Genomic DNA, 23,468 nt, shown 5'->3' with positions numbered 1-23,468 from the left:
CTGACACTCGATTATAGTCGCTGTGCTTCCTACAATATCCCTTATAGCCACGTAGGGCAGGGGTCCGCATTGCCAGGAACCAGGTTTCCTGGAGGGTAATGGAGAAAGCAGGCGTAAAGCTTAGCAGTTGCCATAGCTCAGCCAGGTGGTGGAAAAATCCGCTGCAATTCCAGTGGAGGATGAGATCATCGTGAGACTGGGAAGGCATGGAACATTCAATGAGGCAGTTTATGCCTGAGTGTCACCTGCTGCCACCGACGCTTTGCCTGAACAGTAAATATCCATTGTGCATGAGGGTCCGGCGTGATCCAGGTCCTCAGTGGATGCCAGAATCTACACCCCATCCTCTGACGCAGAGCTTGTAGGTAGCGATGGTGTGGGTGCCACTGCAAGTTCCTTATTGTTGGGGGTCTTCTTTTTCGAGTTCTTGCGCAGTTCCTTGGGTTTCCCTGGCTGGGAGGACTTCACTGAATCAGTCCCTGGGACTGAGGATGAGTGTGAAGCCATACGACCAGCTGCTTTTGGGCTCTTCAGCGACTGGCAGGTGTCATCTTTCCCACTAGCAGAAACTTGGGAAGGGAGTGGCCCAATTGGGGAAGGGCGCCTTACAGGGTGCATCGTGTCCATCATGCATTGAGATCTTTAGCTCACTTTCTCGTCGTCGCATTGCAGCCTCACCCATTCTCTATCTCTTTGGCGAGGACACCTTCCTGGGTGCATATTCCACCATGCACTATCCAGTATCACTTTGTGCCGACAATGACCATGGACTTCTTTACACCTCATATCGAGCACGGTAGCCAGTCCATTGTGGTGGGGCTGCCATGCCATGTACCCTGTTGGTTGTAGCCATTGACAACACAGGGATTGCACTGCTGATGCCTGTGCCATTAACTCACTACATATGACAAGGAGTAGATGCCCATCACCCTGGGACATCAGGACTCCCTGCAACTGCCATCTTGCCAGGTGGCCTTTGCTGCAGCTGGGTGGCGCCCGTGGGGGGGGGGGGGGGGGGAGGGGGGGGCTGGTCAAAGAGGGCGGCATCACAGTGGATGACATCCATGAAGCGTAGTACGTCATCTCTTGCTGGAGGTCTGCCATCAGCAGTCTCTAAGCGGGCCAAGTCTAACTTCAATGCTAAGAAAAATGACCCCAAGTCGTTCCCCTCCCCAGCTACACCATGGGAGGAACGCCAGGCTAAGGATGGCAGTGAAGCTTATTTGCTATGGTACCTCGTATGTACGAGAGTTGATGGGGCATCTTTCATGTTCATGAAGCCCCAGTTTTTTGTGGAGCATTTGGAGGACAAATTTGAGGAAGTGGAGGGCTTGTCCAAAATGCGCTCTGGGTCAGTTTTGATAAAAACAGCATCCTCTGCCCAGACATGGGCATTACTCGCTTGTGGCAAGTTGGGGGAAGTTTCTGTTACCATCATGCCTCATGGTCTAGAGTATTATATTCCACAGGGACCTTTTTTTAAGTCTGACGACGAGCTGTGAACCAATTTAGAGCGGCGAGGTGTTCATTTCATCCAGTGTGTCCATCGGGGTCCGAGGGAAACCAGGTTGCCACCGGTGCCTTCATCTTGGCCTTCGAGTATGACACATTGCCTGAGAAGGTAAAAGGTGATGGTCTACCACTGTGATGTTCTGTGCTTTAAGTGCTGGAAGTTTGGCCACATGTCTTCCTGCAGTACTTCCAGCCCCACCTGTCGAAATTTTGAATATCCATCACATCCCAATACTTCACGTGCCCCGCCTCCCATCTGTGTCAACTGCAGAGAGCATCATTCACCTTGCTCGCCAGACTGCAGGATTTTACAGAAAAAGAAGAAAATCATGGAATATAAGACCCTGGACCGACTGACCTACAATGAGGCTAAGAGGAAATTTGAGTGCCTACATCCTGTGGCTATGACCTCCTCATACGCCGCTGCTACGAGAACAGTAGTTGCCCATCAGTTCCTCAAATTTCTGTTGCCTCTCAGAATCAGGAGATACACCTGCGTCCTTGATGTTGCGTCAAGGGAAAATTTTGAAAAATGGAGGTCAAACCCTACAGGAGACCATCATATAAAGGCCGAAATTTGTGAGACTCCTTTTAGTCGCCTCTTACGACGGGCAGGAATACCTGTGGCCTATTCTACAGGAAGAGAATGCTTATGATGGTATATCTGACCGCTTTTGGTAACCACACCAAGAATCTGCTCCTTTAGGGCAAAGTCCGTGAACAGGGTGGTCATCTGTGGACAACTTGTGAAAGTAGGTGGCCCATACAGCTTTTCTCATTGCTGTAACATAATTCAATGGCCAGTCCATAATAACTCTGAAGAAAGTCTATTTCAGTTTCTGTCAATCTGCCTTGGACAGACAGTGATTTTCCATCAGACAGCAACTTTCCTTTCATTTCTCTTTGTAGCTTCCTCAATCTACCACCCATCTTCTTTTGCACATGTCCACAACACTCCAGTTTTGTTACCAACGTATCACCATAAACACTGAACTCATTAATTTTATCGAAAGCTTTAGAGTCCCCATTGCCTAGGTACTTTGTATATCTAACGTTGTAAAGAGGCACCGACCTGTGAAATATTTTTAGAGCTCCATCACGCTCCATACCTCCACTATAACAATCATAATTCTTAGAACACTGATGTTCAATATGTCCTTCAGTGTTACCATGGTGGGTGTGACAGTACTTAGATAAGCACTCAACATCAACAACTTTTCCATTCTCCAGAGAAGTAGCACTTACAACACCATTCAAGGAATGATGTCCTCAACGTTCTCATGTCCCATCAAGTGCAACAGCAATGTCCCAGGTTCCACTAATATTTACAGTTTCTTCTACTGCACCTTTCATAGATGCTTTAGATACAACCGTCAAGGCACCTAAAAGTATTTTTACGTACTTGCTGAACCTACTGGGTGGAGAAGGAAGGTCCATCAAACCACAAAACGTTTGAGCAGCCTTTTTTCCTTTTCCTATTGCACGCATTGCACACACAAACTTCAAATTCACGCCATACGATTTATGCACAATGTTCAACGTCATTTTCGAGGTAGATTTATTGCAGGATCTACACAGAACAACTAATTTTGACACTAAACCCTTCCTGCTACCTTGTTTTTCAGTTATTTCCAGACAGCCTGCACCATCACATTGTTTACATTTCACCACCTCTTTTACCAAAGAAGATAAGATGCCCACATCAACATCAACAAATCCACTACAAACAGCGTCATTGTTAACACAAAAATCTCAATCACCAAGAGGCGTGCCATGTGGAAGTTCCTTCCCTGAAGAACTTATACATAAGTTACTTTCAACATTGTGTCTCGCTTTGTTTGTGAACTGGTTACCATGGAGTTTCCATTTATTGAATTTCTTGGTATGTGGCATAGTTCGTATTTATTGCACACTAAAGGATATGTACTTCCACAAATATATGTAGCACCTGGGCAACAAACATTCAGTAACATGTGAACAAACTGCTTCAGTGAAACAAAAGTAAATACTAGCAAAGACAATCATTTACAGATAGTAGAAACCTGCACTGTCACCAACATATACAATGTATCATATGTATAATCGCTGGAAACAGAAAGATCACAGTTCTTTTCGAAATAATACTGGTTTCTGTAACAGAAACAAAGGGGGCGTGGCGTCATACATGATCGTAACTTTAAAATTTGGTATACATAGGTCATTTTTCATTTGAAACTCTATACTGTATATATCAATGTAATCATGAAAGACTATAGAATTTAATAAAGTCATAAAAAATTTCGATTTTTCCATCATTTATAAGTACCCTGTATCCTTAATAGCCAAATCAATTATATCTTTATATCGAAGTTAACATGTACGCGGAAAAGGTACAAGCTCTCTGATCTTGCTCAGTGGTTCCTCATTCGTCAGTACAAGGGTAGGTAGTAAAGCTTGGAGTCACCCAGCATTTCATTCAGTACATTTTGAAATGAGTGTAAGGATCCATTCCAATACGGATGCTTCTTGTGACAATCATGCGTTGACATGGGTTACAATGTGGAGAGTAGAACAAAATAAAAACAGGTTTGATTTTATGATTCCGAAACACGCATGACCAAATAGCAGATCTCAACTGTGGTCCGTTATCTGAAATGACCTTATCAACAGGTCCAACTTCACATAAGAAATTTTTAACGAAGTTGATGGATAGAGGAAGTGGTGGTAATATGGACCCCCAGTTTGTTTTTCAATAAAATGTTGTACACTAATACAATAATAGTACCTTAATTGATATAGTTACACTCTGCTGACAGTTAACTAAGACATTATATTGATTAAATTTCTTAAAATGTCAGAATACAGTTATTATTATTTTGTTTCCCAAAGATGATAAATTTGACTTCGAACAAGATGTGCAGTTAATATGGTCCCCATGGTGTTCGTAATATGGACTTCCAGTATATTTTAAGGATATTTTGCAGCAAGAAAAACGAAGAAATGCTTTTTATTTAAAATACATATTTATTATGAAATATAAAACCATAAAAGTGCAAAGTATCACAGTAATAGCAACAGAAGTCACAAACATAGTCCTCTTTCTCTGCCCCCACACATTCGTTATGAACCTATAAAGAGCACATTAGGCATTGCACCCATAATTTACAACGAACATCATTTGAAAACTTCCCATCACAGAATAGGCAAAGAGCATTGTCTTTATCTGGCTGGAGTTCACCAACCAGAAGGTCACATGAAGAATCGCCAGAACCTGTTGAGAGCCCCATGATGTCATAGTCAACACAATCTGAGTCGTCACTGTCCATTTCTTCTTGCTTAATCAAAGTTTTCTTCAACTGTCGACTGTTCTTACTAATGCCTCTTCCATGAGCATATGCACCACACCCTCTACTATGAGTTTGGGTTTGAGTTCCAGAACAAGATGGCTGTGATAATATCATAAGTCAAGTTCCTTTTGATAACTGTTAATTTCTATCATCCGCATCCATGGCCACAAAGATTGGCTGCAGCTTTTTTCTCTTCTATGTAAGCTTCTAATTCGTTTTTATATGGAGTTCCTGCCACAAGACTAGCAATACACGGTTTTCGCCCACGAGACGATGTTTTCGTTTTCTCAGGTTTGGAATGGATATCCCTGAATGCAATTTTAATAGGCTCATGGACATCAGTTTCAATAGCATCAAGGTCCTCTTCAGTCTGAACTCTCTTTTCGGGTTCCTGTTGTTTTGGCTGGTCGGCAGGCGCATGAATCGGGACTTCTTCCCCAACGATGAATTCATCATTTTGAAATATGTTTCTTTCTAAAGGATAAATTTCTGTTACCCTAAACCCATTTACTGCATTAATGCTGGCTGTACACCAGAGGTAGGCCTTGCCAAAGGGAGACGTTATATCATAGGGTCTGACAGGTTTGCTTTCATGGAGCATCCACCGACGAATATTCTCGCTGTAGTGAGTCTTAAGTACACCCATAAAAGTACGATCTAGGGGTTGCAGTTTGTGTGTTGTGTGTGAAGGCAGTGACAAAATGGTGATGAAGTTTTTTCTTGCCACTTCAATCACATCTATATTCCTTACATGGGAGAAGTGACCATCAAGGATGAGAAGAATAGGCAAAGTCTCTGTTGGCTTTGTTTTTTCAACAAAATGTTTCGGTCAGTCCATGAACAGGTTTGCTTGAACCAAATCAGATGGGTGGGCTTTCCCAATTGACCCAGGAGGAGCACCTTTCATGAGATATGTCTGCCATATTCGTTCTCGGGAATATGAACATTGGGGGAACATAAGAACTTCCCGCACTCAACAAACGCTCTGCAGCAGTCAGAGAACAAATTTGGCGTTTACCTCGGATTGCAATTACTTGCAGTACCTTAGTCTGAACCACACCAAGGCCTGTTTTATTGACGTTTCGCACATTCCTCTGGATTTTTATGTTTCTGGTATTCAGCTTGTAGCAAGTTGTAGAATGAGTTAACTCTATCATGGGTAAAGCCTTTTGCTAGAGCATACAATGTTCCAGATGACTTTCTAATTGAAAGCTTATCTTGATGACGTCAAAGAAAATTCCAACAATTTCATTTCTGAAACTTGTTGCAATTCCATTCCTAACTGCAAGTTGGTAGGCCAATTTTCGAACATCCATATGACTAAAACTATAGAATTTGTCCTCCGTATACTGTAAGCAATCCACTAGTTCGCTTTTTAGGGCTGTTGGTAGAGCTGGTCTTCTTCCATGCTTTTTAGTTTCAACATCTGCCATCTGTGAGGTATTAGCCTCACACACATACCGGCGCACAGTTGTTTTTGCTACAGCAAAATGTTTTGATGCTTTTTTTTAAACTCCCATCGTTTTGCCTAGGACAGCAGACACTGCCTCTCGTATTTTGTTTTTATCCCACACCTGCCTTTTGGGGGTTGGTTTAGGTGCCAGATTAGTCCTAGGCATCTGGAAACAAAAATAAAACCATTTTACAGAGTACTTATAATATGGACCCCGGGGCCCACATTACAAACACCAATAGTGGCCGTATTACAGTCATGTACACCTTGTAAACTCTTGTAAACAACTTAAAAACGAAATAATACCACACCTTTTAATCTATTTGAAACTGTTGCCAATACTTTCTAGGTTGTATGCATGGTTATTACATTCAAGTACTAACCAATAATGGTTTGTTATTAAAGTGAAATTCACATACCTCTTAAAGTTTTGAACAGGAGGTTGAAAAATATAACGTCAATGTTACTCAACCACAGTACTGACCTGCTTCCAACGCTCCTATAGGTCAGTGAGGATACTAGTAGACTAGTTCCAGCTATGACCACTAGAGTTCAGCTAAATGTTATTAACATATTAGGGGGGCCATATTTGTTGCAGGGGCCATATTACCACCACTTCCTCTACGGAACGTACAGTGGCTTTACATAATGGTGTGAAAGAAACAATTTTGAAGTAAGTTCAATAGCAACGAAAATGCATTCAATGTTTTAACAAGGAGTCAGAGAAGATCAGCTGCAGCTAATTCTTTTAATCTAGTAGGAAACAATGGAGCACGATGTGAGACGGTGGACGATTCACCTTCTTAACAAAGTTTGCGAATAGACAGAACTCTCCTAATTCTCTTTTCCATGTTGTTAAAATAACATGTCGTCAGAAGTATATGATAACATTTTTGTGGACCAAAATGTGTGTAGCTGAAATCTATGTACCAGATGAGCTTATTAACAAAATCGTCAGGAATACAAAGAATCCATAGCTTGTCGTCAACAGTGCAACGTTTGAAGAGTACCATATGTTATTTATAGCCAGGTAATACTGACAAATTTGTGTGTGTGTCTTTTTATGCCATTTACTTTTAATATCTTTCCAAATCGGATCCTTGTCTTGCTCACGAGCAATGTCCTTTAACCCTTAACTACTCTAGTGAAATGCTCATACACTAATACTCTAGTGGGGTCTCGGAGTACCCCAATAAGAAAAACGAAACTGTAATTTAAGGAAATTTTATTTTGAATTGCACTTTTATCACTGAATATTATAAACATTTTTACATATTTGAGATATGATTACAAACAATTTTGGCACACTGAAAATCTGTGGTTGGGGCAAACATGTTTTGAGCATTTTTCACGCACTATTTTGGTTTTCTTGTCCACATTTCTTGCACACATGTAGCAGCTTGCTTTCCTCATGGGTTCTGGCTCTGAAGATGTTGACGTAAGAGGAGTACCACCAAGTTTAACAACAACATCTCTCAGTTCATGAGAAAGTGGTCGGACATCTCGACGTTGTATATGGGGCTTTACTAAATCCATTCCAAGCTTTTGTAGCAATTCGCTTCTTTTTAAATCATTTGTTTCATCAAGTTGTTTGGTGTACTGAAGCAAGACAGCAGCATTGACTCCTACTATGTTTAGAATAGCATAAAATACAGACATTGGCCATCTGCGTGTTTGCCGTGATAACGAATAGTTGGCACACATTTGGTCCAGTGCATCCACTCCTCCCTTTGTGGTATTGTAATCAATGATCATTTCAGGTTTTTTCTGTTGAGTACTAATTTTCTGATTGTGATGCATCGATGAAAGCAACACAACAGCTCGACCTTTCTGAAGAACATAAGAACAAATTGTCTTTCCTTTGTTATGTCCAAATAATTCAGATTCTACTGGGCGCTTTCTGTTTGGTTTGAATTCTTCTGGGATCTGCGGTTTGTTTTGCTTTAGAGTGCCTAAGACAGTCAACTTTTTGGCTTCTAGTTGATCACAGAGTTCAAGTGACATGAACCAATTGTCTACTGTCACATGTCTATTGCTTCCCTCAATTGGTGTTAATAATTTCAAAACATCCTGTGCTGGGATTGATAATGTACTTTTATTTGTCACTTTTCCTGTGTAAACAAATGCATTGCATAAATAGAATGTTCGTGAGTCACAAAGGCACATAACTTTGAGGCCGTATTTGGCTGGCTTCTTGGGCATATACATGCGAAATTTTCACCTACCACGAAAGGGTACTAACATTTCATCGATTGTCACGTACACTCCTGGAGTATAATACTTTTGACATTTGTCTATAAAGAGTTCCCACACTTCTCTAATAGCTGCAAGTCTGTCACCAGCCTTCCTAGCATCTCTTGTAGCAGCACAATCGAATTGCAAACAAGACAAAATGAATAAAAATCTCTGAACGCTCATAGTGGCTCGAAACACATCACGACCAGTTCCATCATTAGCAAAAAGTCCAACAACATTTTCGTGATTGGATTTCATTACTCCAGATAAATAAAGCAGTCCCAGAAATGCTCTCAGTTCTATTATATCTAGCGGCTTTATGAACGCTGACAGAGATGATTCGCATTGCAAAAACTGAAGAGCTGAGTCTCTTGTAAAGATCTAAAATGTGATGGGACCAGTTTACTCTACAGTCAATCTTCACGCCTAGAAACTTTCTTACTTCCACTCTTTTATGACCTGTGTGGCATATTTAACAGTCATTTCTTCCTCAGTTTTGGCAGTTGGGGTGAACTGAATATAATTAGTCTTACTCAGGTTAAGTGAAAGACCATTTGCAGTGAACCATTTCATTAAATCTATAAGAATAGTATTAACAGACTCTTGAACATTTTCACATTTAAGACCATTAACCATTATGTTAGTATCATCTGCAAAGATGGTAAAATTGCACTGAATCATTGAAGAATAAGGTAAATCATTTATAAATAACAGGAACAGTAAAGGACCAAGAATAGAGCCCTGTGGAACTCCACAATTTATGTCTCTCCATTCCGATGAAATCATTCCACCACACAAATTGTCTGACTTATCTAAGACTACTTTCTGTTTCCTCTCTGTCAGGTATGACTGAAGCCAGTTATTTGCTACACCACTTATTCCTAGATGGTCTGCCTTCAGTAACAGTATTTGGTGGTTCACAGCGTCAAAGGCTTTACATAAATCACAAAATAACCCTGTTGTCACCATTTTCTCATTTAGAGATTCCAAAACCTTATCTATAAAAGCATATATTGCTTGTTCAGTTGACAGACCTTTCCGGAAACCAAACTGATGTTTGCTGAGAATATTGAATTTATGTAGGTGTTCTAAAATTCTAGAATACATGAGCTTTTCTAGTACCTTTGAAAACACAGTCAGGAGAGATATTGGTCTGAAATTTTTAACATCAGTTTTCTCCCCTTTCTTAAAGAGAGGCTTCACGATAGCATACTTTAGTCTATCAGGAACAATTCCTTGCTGCAAAGAGGCATTGAAAATATGACACAGTATATTGCTTACAGAAGTACAACACTGCTTTAACAATTTGCTAGAAATATTGTCTACTCCACAGGAGTTCTTGGTTTTCATGGAGGCAATTGTTCTTTCAATTTCTGATACTGTAACAGGTCTAATTGCATTTGGATGATTTTGTTAGGGAAAGCATTTCGCAAAAAGGTCAGGGCATCATTCACAGAACCCTTGCAGCCTATTTGCTCAGACACTGACAGGAAGTGTTTATTAAAGATTTCAGCTATGATCTCAGGATTTTGCACAAGATTCCCTTCATGTTTGATTATGAAGTTTTCTACAGCTCTTTTTTTATTGTTCCCTGTCTCCTTGTTAACTATTTGCCAGACAATCTTCATTTTATTATTGGAGTTATCAATTTCTTTTACATAATACAGTGCTTTTGATGTCTGAATAACTTTCTTTAGGATTTTACAATACATGTTATAATGGCTGATTAATTCTCTGTCCCTTGACCCTCTGGTTGCAACACAAAGTTCTCTCTTATATTTACATGACACTCGAATACCCTTTGTGATCCATGGCTTCTTTAAGGACGAGGAAATATTGTTCCTAACAAACTTTTTAGGAAAAGCTTCTTCAAAGTGGGATAGGAATTCATTTATGAATATGTTGAACTTTGTATCAACATCATCTACTCTGCGAACTGAATTCCAATCTTCATGCTGCAGCTTATGGTTAAAAAATTCCAGGGTCTCTTTGTTCATAAGTCTGATTGCCTTCCAGGATGGGACTGCTTTCTTGACAGGTCTGTAGTCATGTAGAGTGAGGAGCTGTCCATCATGGTCTGATATGCCATTTACTATTGCAGTGACAGTGAAGTTCTGGTATAAATTTACATCTAAAAATATATTGTCTATCAGAGATTGACAGTCAGGTGTGATCCTAGTAGGAAAGTCAACCACTGATGTAAGATTGTAGGAACTCAGCAAATTCTGGAGCTCTACTTTGTTGTTGCATTCCATTGCAAAGTTGACATTAAAGTCCCCAAGTAAGATAATGTCATTATTTTTAGAAAATAAGGTTGATAGTAACAATTCTAACTGAACCATAAAGACTGTGAAATTGGTTCCTGGTGCCCTGTACACTGTAACTACTATTAATTTGGAACTGTTTAAGGTCACTTCTATTGCACACACTTCAAACTGTTGGTCACTGCAATATTTCCTTACATCTACAGATCTAAAAGTTAAATTATTCTTAATCAAAATTACTACTCCACCTTTTCTCATGCTATCTCTACAGTAGTAGGTGGCAAGGCTATAACTGTCTGTATGTAACATTTCAATTCCTTCTGTAATATGGTGTTCTGAGAAACATAAGATCTGAGCATTGTTCCTAAAGTTTTTGTTATTTATGTTAACTTCTCTGTTATTTATGTTAACTTCTATTCAATAGTTTGTGCTCTGTTTACTTATATTTCATGAACATTTATGTCTCTCGCTGTTCTCCTAACACTTGTGACGCAAAAATATACTAACTATTTTGTAAATTACGTACAAAACGAATTAAAAACAATCATTATTTTTACGTCGCATATGCCGTCAGAGGAAGGCGAGCTTTCTGGCCGCTAGGGGCGCTAGTGTCACTTGAACTGTCAAATGGTAACAACTCTCACAGCAGTGAGTGTCGCGACTGTATATATTAGATTTTTTTAAAACTTTATTGTTATTTTAAAACCTGTACAACAGGCAGGCTGTCAGCAGCATTCTACGCTGCTCTTCAGCCATAGAATACACAATGAGAAAAAAACAGTAAGAATACACATAAGTTACAGAATGGTGTGCAATAAAACAGTAGACACATAAGGACAAACACAGAGCCGCTCACACTCGACGATAAACCACATGGCAAACTGTTGATACGACGCACAAACACTGAAGATGGCGATGGAACAGGTGAACGAGGAAGTGCGAGGCTGAGCACTGAACACTAAACACGACGGCACACACGAGATATATATTAGACTGTGACTCCGCGTTAAAAGGCAGCACTTCACTGAGGATTACCAAGAACACAGGTGCCATCTGTTGTTCCGTTCACGTACTATGTATTGTATTCTATCGCCTGGGGTTCTCCGGGACCCCACTAGAGCAGTTAAGGGTTAAAGGTGGAGTGACGAGTTTTAGAAAGCTACATTTTGAATGTAAAGAATACCGGAATTTTTCTCAAGGTTAGCTTCTGTGTTGCTTATGTCAAGGTCGGCCGGTGCACGTCAAAGTACGTCTGCAACAATGTTTTCTGTGCCAGGAATGTAGACAATTGTGAAGCGTAATTCTTGCAGAAATAATGCCCAATGTTTCAACCTGTCATGATTTAATTTTGAAAACATAAGAAATTGCAGTGCTCGATGATCACCATAAGCTTTTCCATGTTTGCCAGAAAGAAAGAAACTAAATGTACCAAATGCCCAAGCGATAGCTGAAGCTTCCAATTCAGTGACGGAATAATTTTTTTCTGATTTTGTTAGCACATGGCTAGCAAAAGCGATAGTTTTCTGAACAGTGATGTCATTTTCTATAACTTTAGAAGATAGAAATCCTGTGATAGGCCTGGGTGAGCTAAGATTAGCGCGTTAAGTTCGTTCAGAGCATCTAATTCCAACTGTGCCTGTTTGTCCCAGCTCCAAATAGTGTTTTTGCAAGTGAGAGAACAAACTTTTGTAGTTACTAAAATTTGCTTATTCAGGAAACGACGGTAGAAATTCACGAGATCTAGAAAACAGCGCACTTGTCTTTTTGTGGATGGAACAGGAATAGCTCTGATTGCTTCCAACTTTTCAGGATCCGGCTGAATGCCCTCAGAAGAAATAAAGTGTCCCAAAACCTTCACCTTTGTCCTACCGAATTCCTTCACTTTTGTCTTACCGAATTCAGATTTTTCCAAGTTAACTGTCCCAGATTCAGCAAAAATACGAAACAAACTGTTGCGAATACGATTATGTTGTTCCCAAAAGGCTTCTGCTATTAAAATATCGTCAACGTACAAGGTGATGTGTCGTTTAAAAAACTCAGGGAATATGGAATGTAGCCCACGAATGAATGCTGCCGAAGAAATGTTCAAACCATGAGGAAGCTTCCAAAACTGACAACAAACGCCGAAATAAAGAAAAGCCGTATATTTTCTACATTCTGGATGAAGTACAATTTTCCAAAAGCTGAATCTAAGATCAATCGAAGACAACACTTTTACGCCATTGAAATTTTGAAGAAGTTCTTCCAACGTCTGCAGCCTGTCTGTTTCAGGAATGATTATGGTATTTATTTGTCTGGAATCTAAGACAAACCTGATCGATCCGTTTTTCTTCTCAACAACATTTAATGGGTGATTGTATGAGCTTTCCGTTGGTTCAATAACGCCCTCGTCAAGCGTAGATTGTATTTCCGTTCTAACACGGTCCCTATAATGTGTTGAAATTACGTATGGTCTGACGCAAAATTTTGTATTCTCACGAACACGAAATTTGTATTGAAATCCTTTAATTGTTCCTGTTTGAGTAAAAACTGTGGAAGGTGATTGTAAGATATCAAAAAGGTCCTTCCTATCAGTGTCATTACAGCTCTCAATTGTTTGAATTTTTTCCTGAATTAAAACGTTAGTAACTAATACATCATCAACATAATCCTGTCAGTACTTACAAAGGGATCATTAGTGTCAAATTTCGTCTAAAATTCCAAACTATGATCTGACAAAAGGAAATAAAGCCGGTAATAAAGCCGATTGATTTACTCGTCATGGTTTGAAACCCAATCTTCAAATTTCAAAACTATTGACTTACCATCTTTCTCTAAACATATTTCAGCTTCGTCAAAGTTTAAAATAGCTATATACTCATTCAAAAAATTTATACATAATATAATCTCCGTTGACAGTTATGCAACGATAAGAAAATTCGTAATAAATAGGTGACTTTGACAAAAGAGTTCTAAGTTAGTTCGTTGGCTACGTCTATACTTTCTCCGAAAATTGCACCTTATAATTTAATTGTACGTAAAGGAAGTGTGGGCAATCATTCGATTTGTTGCATTTACTAAAAGCTGTTTCACTAATTAGCGAAATAGGACTGCCAGAGTCAAGTACTGCCGTAAATTTTAGGTCATTTGTTATGAAGGGAATAACAAGATGTGCAGTATTGTTCCGTTTCATGTCATGTTCCTGGAGTAAAATGTCCCTAATGTCTTCCATTTTCACATAACTGATAGTCATGGAAGGTACGTCTTGTCTCATAAGGACATTTTTTAGCCGCCTGCGGTGCTCCTAACCTAACCTAACCTAACCTATCTCTTTATTGTCGCGCGTCGTTACTGGGATTTGGAGGCTTAATTTCTACAATTTCAATTTGTCGAGAGGGTTCTGCCCTATTTGAATCACGCCAGTTTTGGTTAAATTAAGATCTGTTGTCATGACTATAACGTCTGTCGTCGGTAATTACTGTAGTTTCATTCTTGTCGATTAGGTGGTGGAGAATTTCTCCCAGAATCGTAATTACGGGGCAGACTGTTGGGTCTGAAGTCATTTTGTCTCGCTTGATAATAATTATTCTGGTTCCCATATTGTCTATTTCTACAGTTGTCTCTGTCATAGTCATTACCACGGAAATGTGATCTGTCTCTGTAATTATTGTTTTCCTGCCAATGGTTGTCACACGGGTGGTGTCTGTTTTGGTGACGATTTGCTTTGTAACGGTAGACTCGTCGTGTACGGTTATTGTTTCTGTCGTCACGAAATTGTGACGGATGTGACCTGTAATTGTTGTTGTTTTCCTGCTTTCGCATCATGTGATTGTCCGTGTCGATTTCCAGTTCTTGTAATAGTCCCCGAAAAGTTTCGATATCATCTTTACAATGTCCAGCCAAAATAACATGTCTTAAGTGATCACGCAATTTAATTAAGCAAATGCAAATAAGTTCCAAGAGGCTGTATGGGTTTGACAAATACTGATTCTTGTGTAACATATTTTCAAAATATTTTACAGGGCTGGAAAATTTAGACTGTTCGAAATGCTTCATCATTGTAATACTGTGTTTTACTCGATCTTGTGTAGCCTGAGACCAATATGCAGAAAGGAAGGCATCATAAAAATCTCCTTCACTGTGACAGTCGCGAATAACCGATCGCATTCTTACAACTGGTTCATTTTTTAAATAGCCACACACAAATTCTAATCTATGCTCTAATGACCAATTGGGAGGGAAACAATGAGAAAATTGATGAAATCAAACTGGTGGAGGTATGTCATTACTAGAATTCTTGAATGCTTTAAATTTACGTGTTGTGATGAAGAGCTTATAAAGTCATCGTGTCGGCGAGTCACAAATCGGTCATTGTTACATCGTGCCAGCGGTTCCATCTCAAGGCTTGGTGCACCCTGTCGACCAAGTAGTATTACTGTGTGACTTTTCCGTATTTCTAAATCCCTCTTCCCATGTCGGAGCGCGAGTATCCTCTGAAATATGTGATTCGTGTATCAGCTGTGCCAACTGATCTTGTACTTCCCGTATTTCTCTTTTGTGTTGCGTATTAATTTTGTTTAGTCTTTTTGAATTTCCTAATTTCCTCGTACTCCTCTGTGTCAGAAAAGGCTACGGGTCTTGCATCATTGAAATCATCATCTACCTTCTTAGATATATTTGTTAATTGATCCGAAAGTTCGGCTATTTTTCCGATAATGTGCCGATTTCCTCCACGTGTTTTATCTGAGCCAAATTTTAGAGTGACCATTTGAGTCGTAATCGTATCTATTGTGTCTTGTAAGTTTTCCTGATTTTTTACAAGTTGCGCAGCCATATCGGTAGATGCAACAGTGTCAGTTTTAGCTTGCAAGGTGTCATAATTTTCGTGTACAGTGGACTGCAGTTCTTTTATTGCTGCTTCTTGATTCTGTAATGTGTCTTCATGTCGCTTCCCACGCCCGGGTTCCCGGGTTCGATTCCCGGCGGGGTCAGGGATTTTCTATGCCTCGTGATGACTGGGTGTTGTGTGATGTCTTTAGGTTAGATAGGTTTAAGTAGTTCTTAGTTCTAGGGGACTGATGACCATAGATGTTAAGTCCCATAGTGCTCAGAGCCATTTGAATCATTTTTTTTGTCTTCACGTCGCGAAAAAATTGGCAGAATATGCTCACATATTTTTGTTTTTACGTCTTCAGAAATGTTTTGATATTTCGATTCGATTTTGTGTATGTCAGCGATTAAATCTTCACGTGTTTGTTCAAGTGTTTTTTTAATTTCGTCAATTGTGTCTAGCTTTTGAATTTGTTGCTGTGTTTGTTTCTGATTTTGTTCCATTGAGTCTAACTTTCGAAGCTTTCGGTCTGTTTGATCGAATTTTCGAATTAATTGCAATAACAACGCATTAGTGACTGAAACATTTTCCTCTGTGTTTTTTGTCAGTGCACTTGTACCGGCAGTATTCGTATTTTGAAAAGCAGAGAATGTGTCTTGACTTCATTGAGAAAAGTGTATTGATGCAAAGTGTATTGGTGAATCTACGGTATTTCCAGGATTTTGTTCTGTTATTTCGCATTCCTGAGCCGAACTGTTACCGACCGATCGATCGTCAACAGTTCCCTGTTCACGGATTGTTTCAGTCTCTGACCAGTTATTCATCGTCTGGTCCATGTCAATATGCACCACTACCAAATTATTGTTTTGAACACTTGTCAGTTCGTCACTAGGTGGTGCTAACATGCTACCCTCATCGTCATTGTCATTTCTCAATTTGCTTTGCAGCCTAGTCTTACCCTTTTCACTCGCCATGATTATCACACTATTTTACACAATAACACAAGAAAATTTGAAAGGCAAAAATAAGAAGAAACACCAAAATAGGCTGAAAATAGTAAATATGTAATTAGCTGCAAAAGCGACTTCGAGATACTTAGTGCAAACCCGCATGCATGCCACAACTGTGCTCATGGCAATAGAGTAATAAAATTTTCAAACTACAACTACATAGGAAATTTCACACATGCAATTACGAGCTAGCAGTAAACAACAGCTAATTTCTAATCATGCACGAATTATTAAAACTACAAGGAAATCAGAAGATTACAGTGAAGTATCCTCGGCTAAGGGTCGTCAGGTGAAACTAACTCTTTAATTATTATTTTTTTTAAATTAAAACACTGCCCTACAGAAACTTCCCTGACAAAGACAACTCAAACTTAAACTAGTCATTTATTATCCTTAATACAAAGCCCAACGCAATCTGACTGCTATACGTTGATAACATGACTTCCAATAACTAACACAAAAGAGCGGCCCTGAATTGCAGGAAATCCTACCTACCAATAATACAAGTCCAAAAAATATAAAATTAAAGAAATATGAAACTACCTCCAACTCTGTTAATTGCCTGAACTCATTTCAATCTCGAATCCCGATAGTGGAAACTCCTTTCTTTTTCACAAGTCACTTCCCCCCAGAAAATCTTCATAACATGAACTACAGCAATTACAGCAAGTAGCAACAACAGCCAGTTAAATAAAAAGATTCTAACTACTACATACTAACGACTAGGAGGCATATAATTAGCAAAATGGCTCTAAGCACTATGGGACTTAACATCTGAGGTCATCAGTCCCCTAGAATTAGAACTATTTAAACCTAATTAACCTAATGACATAACACACATCCATGCCCGAGGCAGGATTCGAACCTGCGACCGTAGCAGCAAAATGGTTCTGGACTAAAGCTTCTAGAATAGCTCGGCTATAGCGGCCAGCCATATGATAGCAAAAGAAAGATTTTGTTGAAGAGCAAACAAAGTATTAGAAAATTTTACCTTGTTCATGCGACAGCCAGTTCCAAAAATTATATAGTTGTCAATAATTTCACTACCCAAACATTATCAACAATATCCATCCTCATACATTTCCTTACGTATTTTCTTATAAACACATCATTTCATCTCACTTTACAATGCATGTCCTACCAACACAGAGTCTCCACTAAGAATATCATATTCATACACTTCCCTATCCACTCGCTAACTGCTGGTCCGTCCAACGACAGAATTTCTTGCTGAGGGCGCAGAGCGCTGTCAGCGATATTAACACAGTCTATAGTGCTGCCAACATACAAACAGGCTACTTACACAGTGACACAAATAGACCTAACATACCATTTTCTGAACATCTGAGAGAAAACTGAAAAAGTATCAATATTAGTAATTTTCGCGCTCGAGAAAAGATTGTGGATTTGTTTTCTAATGAAACAGATATTGAGGAGATGTTAGACTTTATTGAAAGCGAATTAGATAGCCAACAGTGATTAACCAACAGTGAGAGGTGATACAGTGAACTCAGATTTCTGTGTAAAGAACTGAAATTATACCCTCCTGGAGCCATGTACCAAACAATTTGTGTGGCAAGAGCAATTTGTTGCTCAAAAATGTTCCTTCTGAGATCATAAGTTAAACTATCCATTGAAAATAAAGATGCATTGAGAGACGCCTCTCTATTCTTTGTAATATCTATACCAAATGGTCGCTTCACTGCAGTGGAGCTGTAAAATCTGCTCGTCAAAATCTCAGTTTCTTTTAATCTGAAGCCATATAAGAAGGTAAGTTCCAAAGCAGTCACAAGAAAATTTTATCCTCATTTTTAGTATTTATCTGAACCGTTCTCTCTTATCGTTATTTCATGATTAGACATATAAACCAATGTCAAAATGGTGGCAAATCTGCACAGATAGAATCTACAAATTTAAAAGGTATTATTATTTGTTTTTGGAGGATTGGATGGGTCATTACATGATAAGTTTAAAATTATTCTGATCATCATTTATTATTAATTTTTGTTCGTTAATTTATAACTCCTGATTAAATCTGATCTTCGTTTCAAAGAAAGTATTAGCCGACTTCCTGTAAAGCAAGAGCAATGATCTGCTTTCCTTTTTTGAAGATTATGGACATACACTAGTTTCATTCAAGAATGCCCTTCAACATGGACGACCAGGGCTTCATATTTAGACGCCAAAGGATGGTCCAGGAGTTAAAAGCTGTTAATGAAACTACTGAAAGGTGTCAGTGACTGTAGATGAGGAGCAGAAGGAATCTGTATTGGGTTGAGTTCAAGATCAATGTAGACTGAAAGAATGCAACAATGAGAAAACATTCTCTCGAATATTCAACGTATCCTAAGAAGTAAACGGTATTTAATTCTGATTTTATGCAGTCCTCAGTAACTTTTACACTGACTAAAAATACAAAACCTAAAATTCCTAATATTAAAATCTGTCGCTCTAGTCGGCATGGGTTAACGTCACCCTATAGAGATGAAATTTTTTTTCAGAGTAAATCTAACCAAATAGAAAACATTTAAGAGGTGAGTGTAAAATTTTTCGAAAAAAAAGAATTTTTGCTGCAAAATAAATAACACTATCCATATGCTAATTTTCGCTTCGTCCAACGTTTGTTTGTCTTTGAGGCTTTAGTTACTATTAAATATGCAATCTTGCTCTTTTCGCTTTTGTAGCAGATTTATAACATGGCTGTCGAACGACGTCGGATCTTTTTCATGCTTCACACTTTTATTCGTCATATGGGCCTGCCTATCTATATCATACTGTACGATACTCTTGAACTGTGCCAACTGATGCTCGAAGTTCAAGAGTAACAGATAAGACAGTTGGCGCGACACCGTCAGTCGTAAATAAAACTAATACAGATAAGATAACCATGTTTAAGTGCCGAGTCAGCAGATCCCAGCGATTCTGTGTTTAAACACTAAAATGGATGGCAGGTGTTTGAATGTCAGCAGCGAATATTCAGCAGACTCTGCGAGCGTGAATAAGTCGTTTCTGTAAATCGTCGGGAAGGAATACCTTAGTCTCGGTTGAGCAGGTAGTCTGCCAATTGTATTTCAATAGCGTCCTTGACACAGAATCCCTATAGGATGAGGTTGTGGCTAGTATCTTGAGTTTACCGTTATCCATGAAATGGCCAGCGGATATACAACGTCCATAGAAAGCGGTTGTCTGTTTGCTATTCGATGCCCCATTCTTGTACACTGTGTTTGGTTTGTCCAAACTGTTACCACACTAACAAGAAATTTTATAGCTACCTGCCTTTTGTAAAAGCGGATCATCCTTCGTAGATCTCGGACGGTGGGCGGAAGATCAAATCCACTTTAAGCTTATTCTTTATTTTATCAGTTTCTGAAGAAACATTTCTCAAACACAGAAGAAATGCTGTAGCATTTACATCTCCTTCCTCTTCCAGTTATACGACAAATGTTAAGGTAATTCTTACAAGGCACATTTCTAAAAACTTAGAATTTTTATTTGGCTACTCGTGTTATCTTTTCATTCCACCTGAAAAATATCACTGTGGAATTTGGGTTCAGTAGCAGAATGGGAAAGGGTGCCCATGGGCATTCTGAATCAGAATATCCAGAAAACAAAAGAGACAATAACGTGTTATTATTCCTTCATAATGAATGCACTCCTGTCCGCCTCTGGTAGCTGGGTGGTCAGTGCGACGTAGTGTCATACCTGAAGGCCCGGGTTCGATTCCTGGTTGGGTCGGAGATTTTCTCCGCTCAGGGACTGGGTGTTGTGTTGTCCTTATCATCATCATTTCATCCCCATGGACACGCAAGTCGCCGTAGTGGCGTCAACTCGAAAGGCTTACACCAGGCGAACGGTCTGCCCGACGGGAGACCCTAGCAACACGGCATTTCCATTTCCAGTGCACTCCTTAACCAATGTAGATAGATTGTTTACTTAAATTTGTGTTATAATTTCACAGATCACTCTGGCAGACCGTTCCATTCCGCTGTCTGCGCGGATGATGACAGCTGGATGGTCGTTGCTGCAATACGTTTCCCCAACCTGTGCCATACGTGGTGGAAGTAATTCAAGTCAGGGGTACGGACAGGCGAGTCCATACACCGAATATGCTTTAGTTTCAAGAGCTCTCCGACGTGCGCTATCCGATGCATCCGCAAATATGGCGTCAGGTCCGAATGCATCCACAAAAAGATACTCATGGGGAGGGAGTACGGGGTGTGTTAAAAAAGAAACAGAACTTTTGCTGTATCAGCTTTATTTCTCATTGTACAACATTTTAAGCAGTGTCTCTTTCAAAAAGACCCCTCTACTGGCAATACACCGTTCCCATCGTTTCTGCCAGTTTTGGAACGCCTTCTGGAACACATTATGACATTTTGTGGGATGGCGCGCAGGTTTCTCGTCGCATTGTCCTCCATCTCCCCTGAGATTTGGAAACGGCGTCCTTTCAACGTGTTTTTCAGTTTGGGAAAAAGTCTGCTAGCGCTAGGTCCGGATAATACTGTATATGGGGCACAAAGGGGCTGAGGCGTTTCGCTGGATAGCTGCAGACAAGGAGTGATGCGTGGGCTGGCGCATTGTCATGATGCAACATCCAACTCTGGTTTTCGCAAAATTCAGGCCTCTTCCTGCACACAGCATCCGTCATGCGCACTAGGAGTCCCTGGTAGACTTCCTTGTTTACCATCTGACCCCGTGGCACAAATTCATGATACCTTTGTAGTCGAAAAACACAACCAACATCACCTTGATCTTTGACCGGCTCATGCGTACTTTTTTTGGACGAGGTTACCCTGTGCCCACCGACTGTACCATAATCGCACACCAACATCTCATCGCCTGTAATGATGTTGTCATTGTCATTGTCATTAACAGTGGCAAGCAGTTCCTCGCACATTTCAACACGGGTCAACAAAAGCAGTACGAATTTTGCACTGAGATGATGCACCTCAAGTTTTTCACTGAAGATTTGATGGCATGATCCTACTCTGATGCCCACCTCCTCAGCAACGTCCCGAACACTTAAACGACGATTTCAGCGAATAACAGCACGAACGTTATCCACATGGTCGTCATCTGTTGACGTGGAAGGACGTCCAGACTTGGAATCATAACAGACCGACATTGTGCCCTGTTGAAAACGTTTAAACCACTCGTAACACTGCTTGGCTAAGCATTAGAAATGTCTCTGTGACATTTCACACACACAAACGTTGTTCTTCGAGCTCCTTCATTGCACTAATCCGACGACCAGGCCGTGCGCATGCTTACTACAGCGGCTTGTGGTTCGCTTGTTAATTGTCCGGACGACGTGAGGAAAAGGCAGTTTGTTGTCTAATCTGCCGGCACGGTAGCTCAGCGTGTTCCGTCAGAGAGCTGATTGGCCTCTGTAATAAAAAACTGAGTGAAGGGATCAACAACGAACTTTAACGGATGTCATGTGACGTCCGCAGCGACCAAACGCAACGATCAACAACGAACAAAATGAAAAACAAAAAACCCCTGCCGCTAGGTGCGCTCAGTAGCTGCAGTGCGCTCTGGTTGGAGCGCTATTTCAAAAGTTTGGTATCTTTCCGAACACAGCTCGTAGAGTGTCACAGTAACGCTGACCAGTGAGTGTGCCGCGTTCATAAAGATCCGGAGATCAGTACGCCAATGCAACATTGTGCTTCCCCATACAATAACACGGGGACCACATAAACGACCATGTTCGACAATGTTCCTGGGTGCATTTTCCTGAAGAACACAAACGAGAACCAAAAATTATTTTGTTTCGTATTTCACTGTGTTTTAGTTATCTCCAATGTAACCCTTTCCCCGTTTTGCATGTAAAATGTAAGTGTTACCTGCACTATACACTAAGGTGGCAGAAGGCATGGAATAATTCCTAATATCGTGTCGCACCTCCTTTTGCCTGGAGTAGTGCAGCAACCCTAAGTGGCGTGGACTCAACAAGTAATTGGAAATGCCCTGCACAAGTTTTGAGCCAATGTGCCCCAGTAGTCGCCCATAATTGCAAAAGTGTTGCCTGTGCTGGATTTTGTGCAATAACTGATCTCTCGTTTATGTCCCATAGATGTTCGATGGGATTCATGTCGGGCGATCTGGGTGGTCAAATCATTCACTCGAAACGTCTTCAAACCAGTCGTGAACAACTTTGGCTGAGTCACGTGCTGCATTGTCATTCATTAAAATTCCATCGTTGTTTGGGAACACGAAGTTCATGAATCGCAGCAAATGGTCTCCAAGTAGCCGAAGATAACCATTTCCAGTCAATGATCGGTTCAGTTGGACCAGAGGACCCAGTCCATTCCATGTAAACACAGCCCACACCGTTATGGAGCCACCACAAGATTTCACAGTGCCTTGTTGACAAATTGGGTCCATGGCTTCATGAGGTCTGCGCCACACTCAACCCTGCCATCAGCTCTTACCTGCTGAAATCGGGACTTATCTGAGCAAGCCATGGTTTTACAGTCGTCTAGGGTCCGACCGATATGCTCACGAGCCTAGGAGAGGCGCTGCGGGCGATGTCGTACTGCCATGGCCCGTTGTGGCCAAATTTCGCCGCGCTGTCTGGGATACGTTCGTCATACGTCTCATACTGATTTTTGCAGTTATTTCACGACGTGTTGCTTGTCAGTTAACACTGACAACTCTACGCAAACGCCGCTGTTCTTGGTCATTAGGCGAAGGCCATCGGCCATTACGTTGTCCATGGTGAGAGGCAAAGCCTGAAATTTGGTATTCTGGGTCACTCTTGACACTGTGGATCTCGGAATACCGAATTCCCTAACAACTTCTGGAATGCATTGTCTCATGCGCCTAGCCCCAACCATCACTCCACGTTCCAAGTCT

At 40.4% G+C, this 23,468-nt stretch overlaps 1 protein-coding gene across 1 annotated transcript; it reads right to left on the bottom strand.

Annotated features, from left to right (window-relative positions):
• Positions 1-8,238: 8,238 nt before the first annotated feature.
• Positions 8,239-21,844, bottom strand: LOC124787996 (the record flags this gene model as incomplete). Its single annotated transcript, XM_047255075.1, has 3 exons — positions 21,823-21,844; positions 8,788-8,852; positions 8,239-8,316 (listed from the first exon to the last, which is right to left on the bottom strand). Coding segments are annotated over exons 1-3 (165 nt in total), but the record flags the coding sequence as incomplete, so codon positions are not given.
• Between the last annotated feature and the right edge of the window lie 1,624 nt (positions 21,845-23,468).

The sequence above is a fragment of the Schistocerca piceifrons genome, chromosome 1 (assembly GCF_021461385.2).
Source record: "Schistocerca piceifrons isolate TAMUIC-IGC-003096 chromosome 1, iqSchPice1.1, whole genome shotgun sequence".
NCBI lineage: Eukaryota > Metazoa > Arthropoda > Insecta > Orthoptera > Acrididae > Schistocerca > Schistocerca piceifrons.
This window is presented reverse-complemented; position numbering and strand designations above follow the sequence as displayed.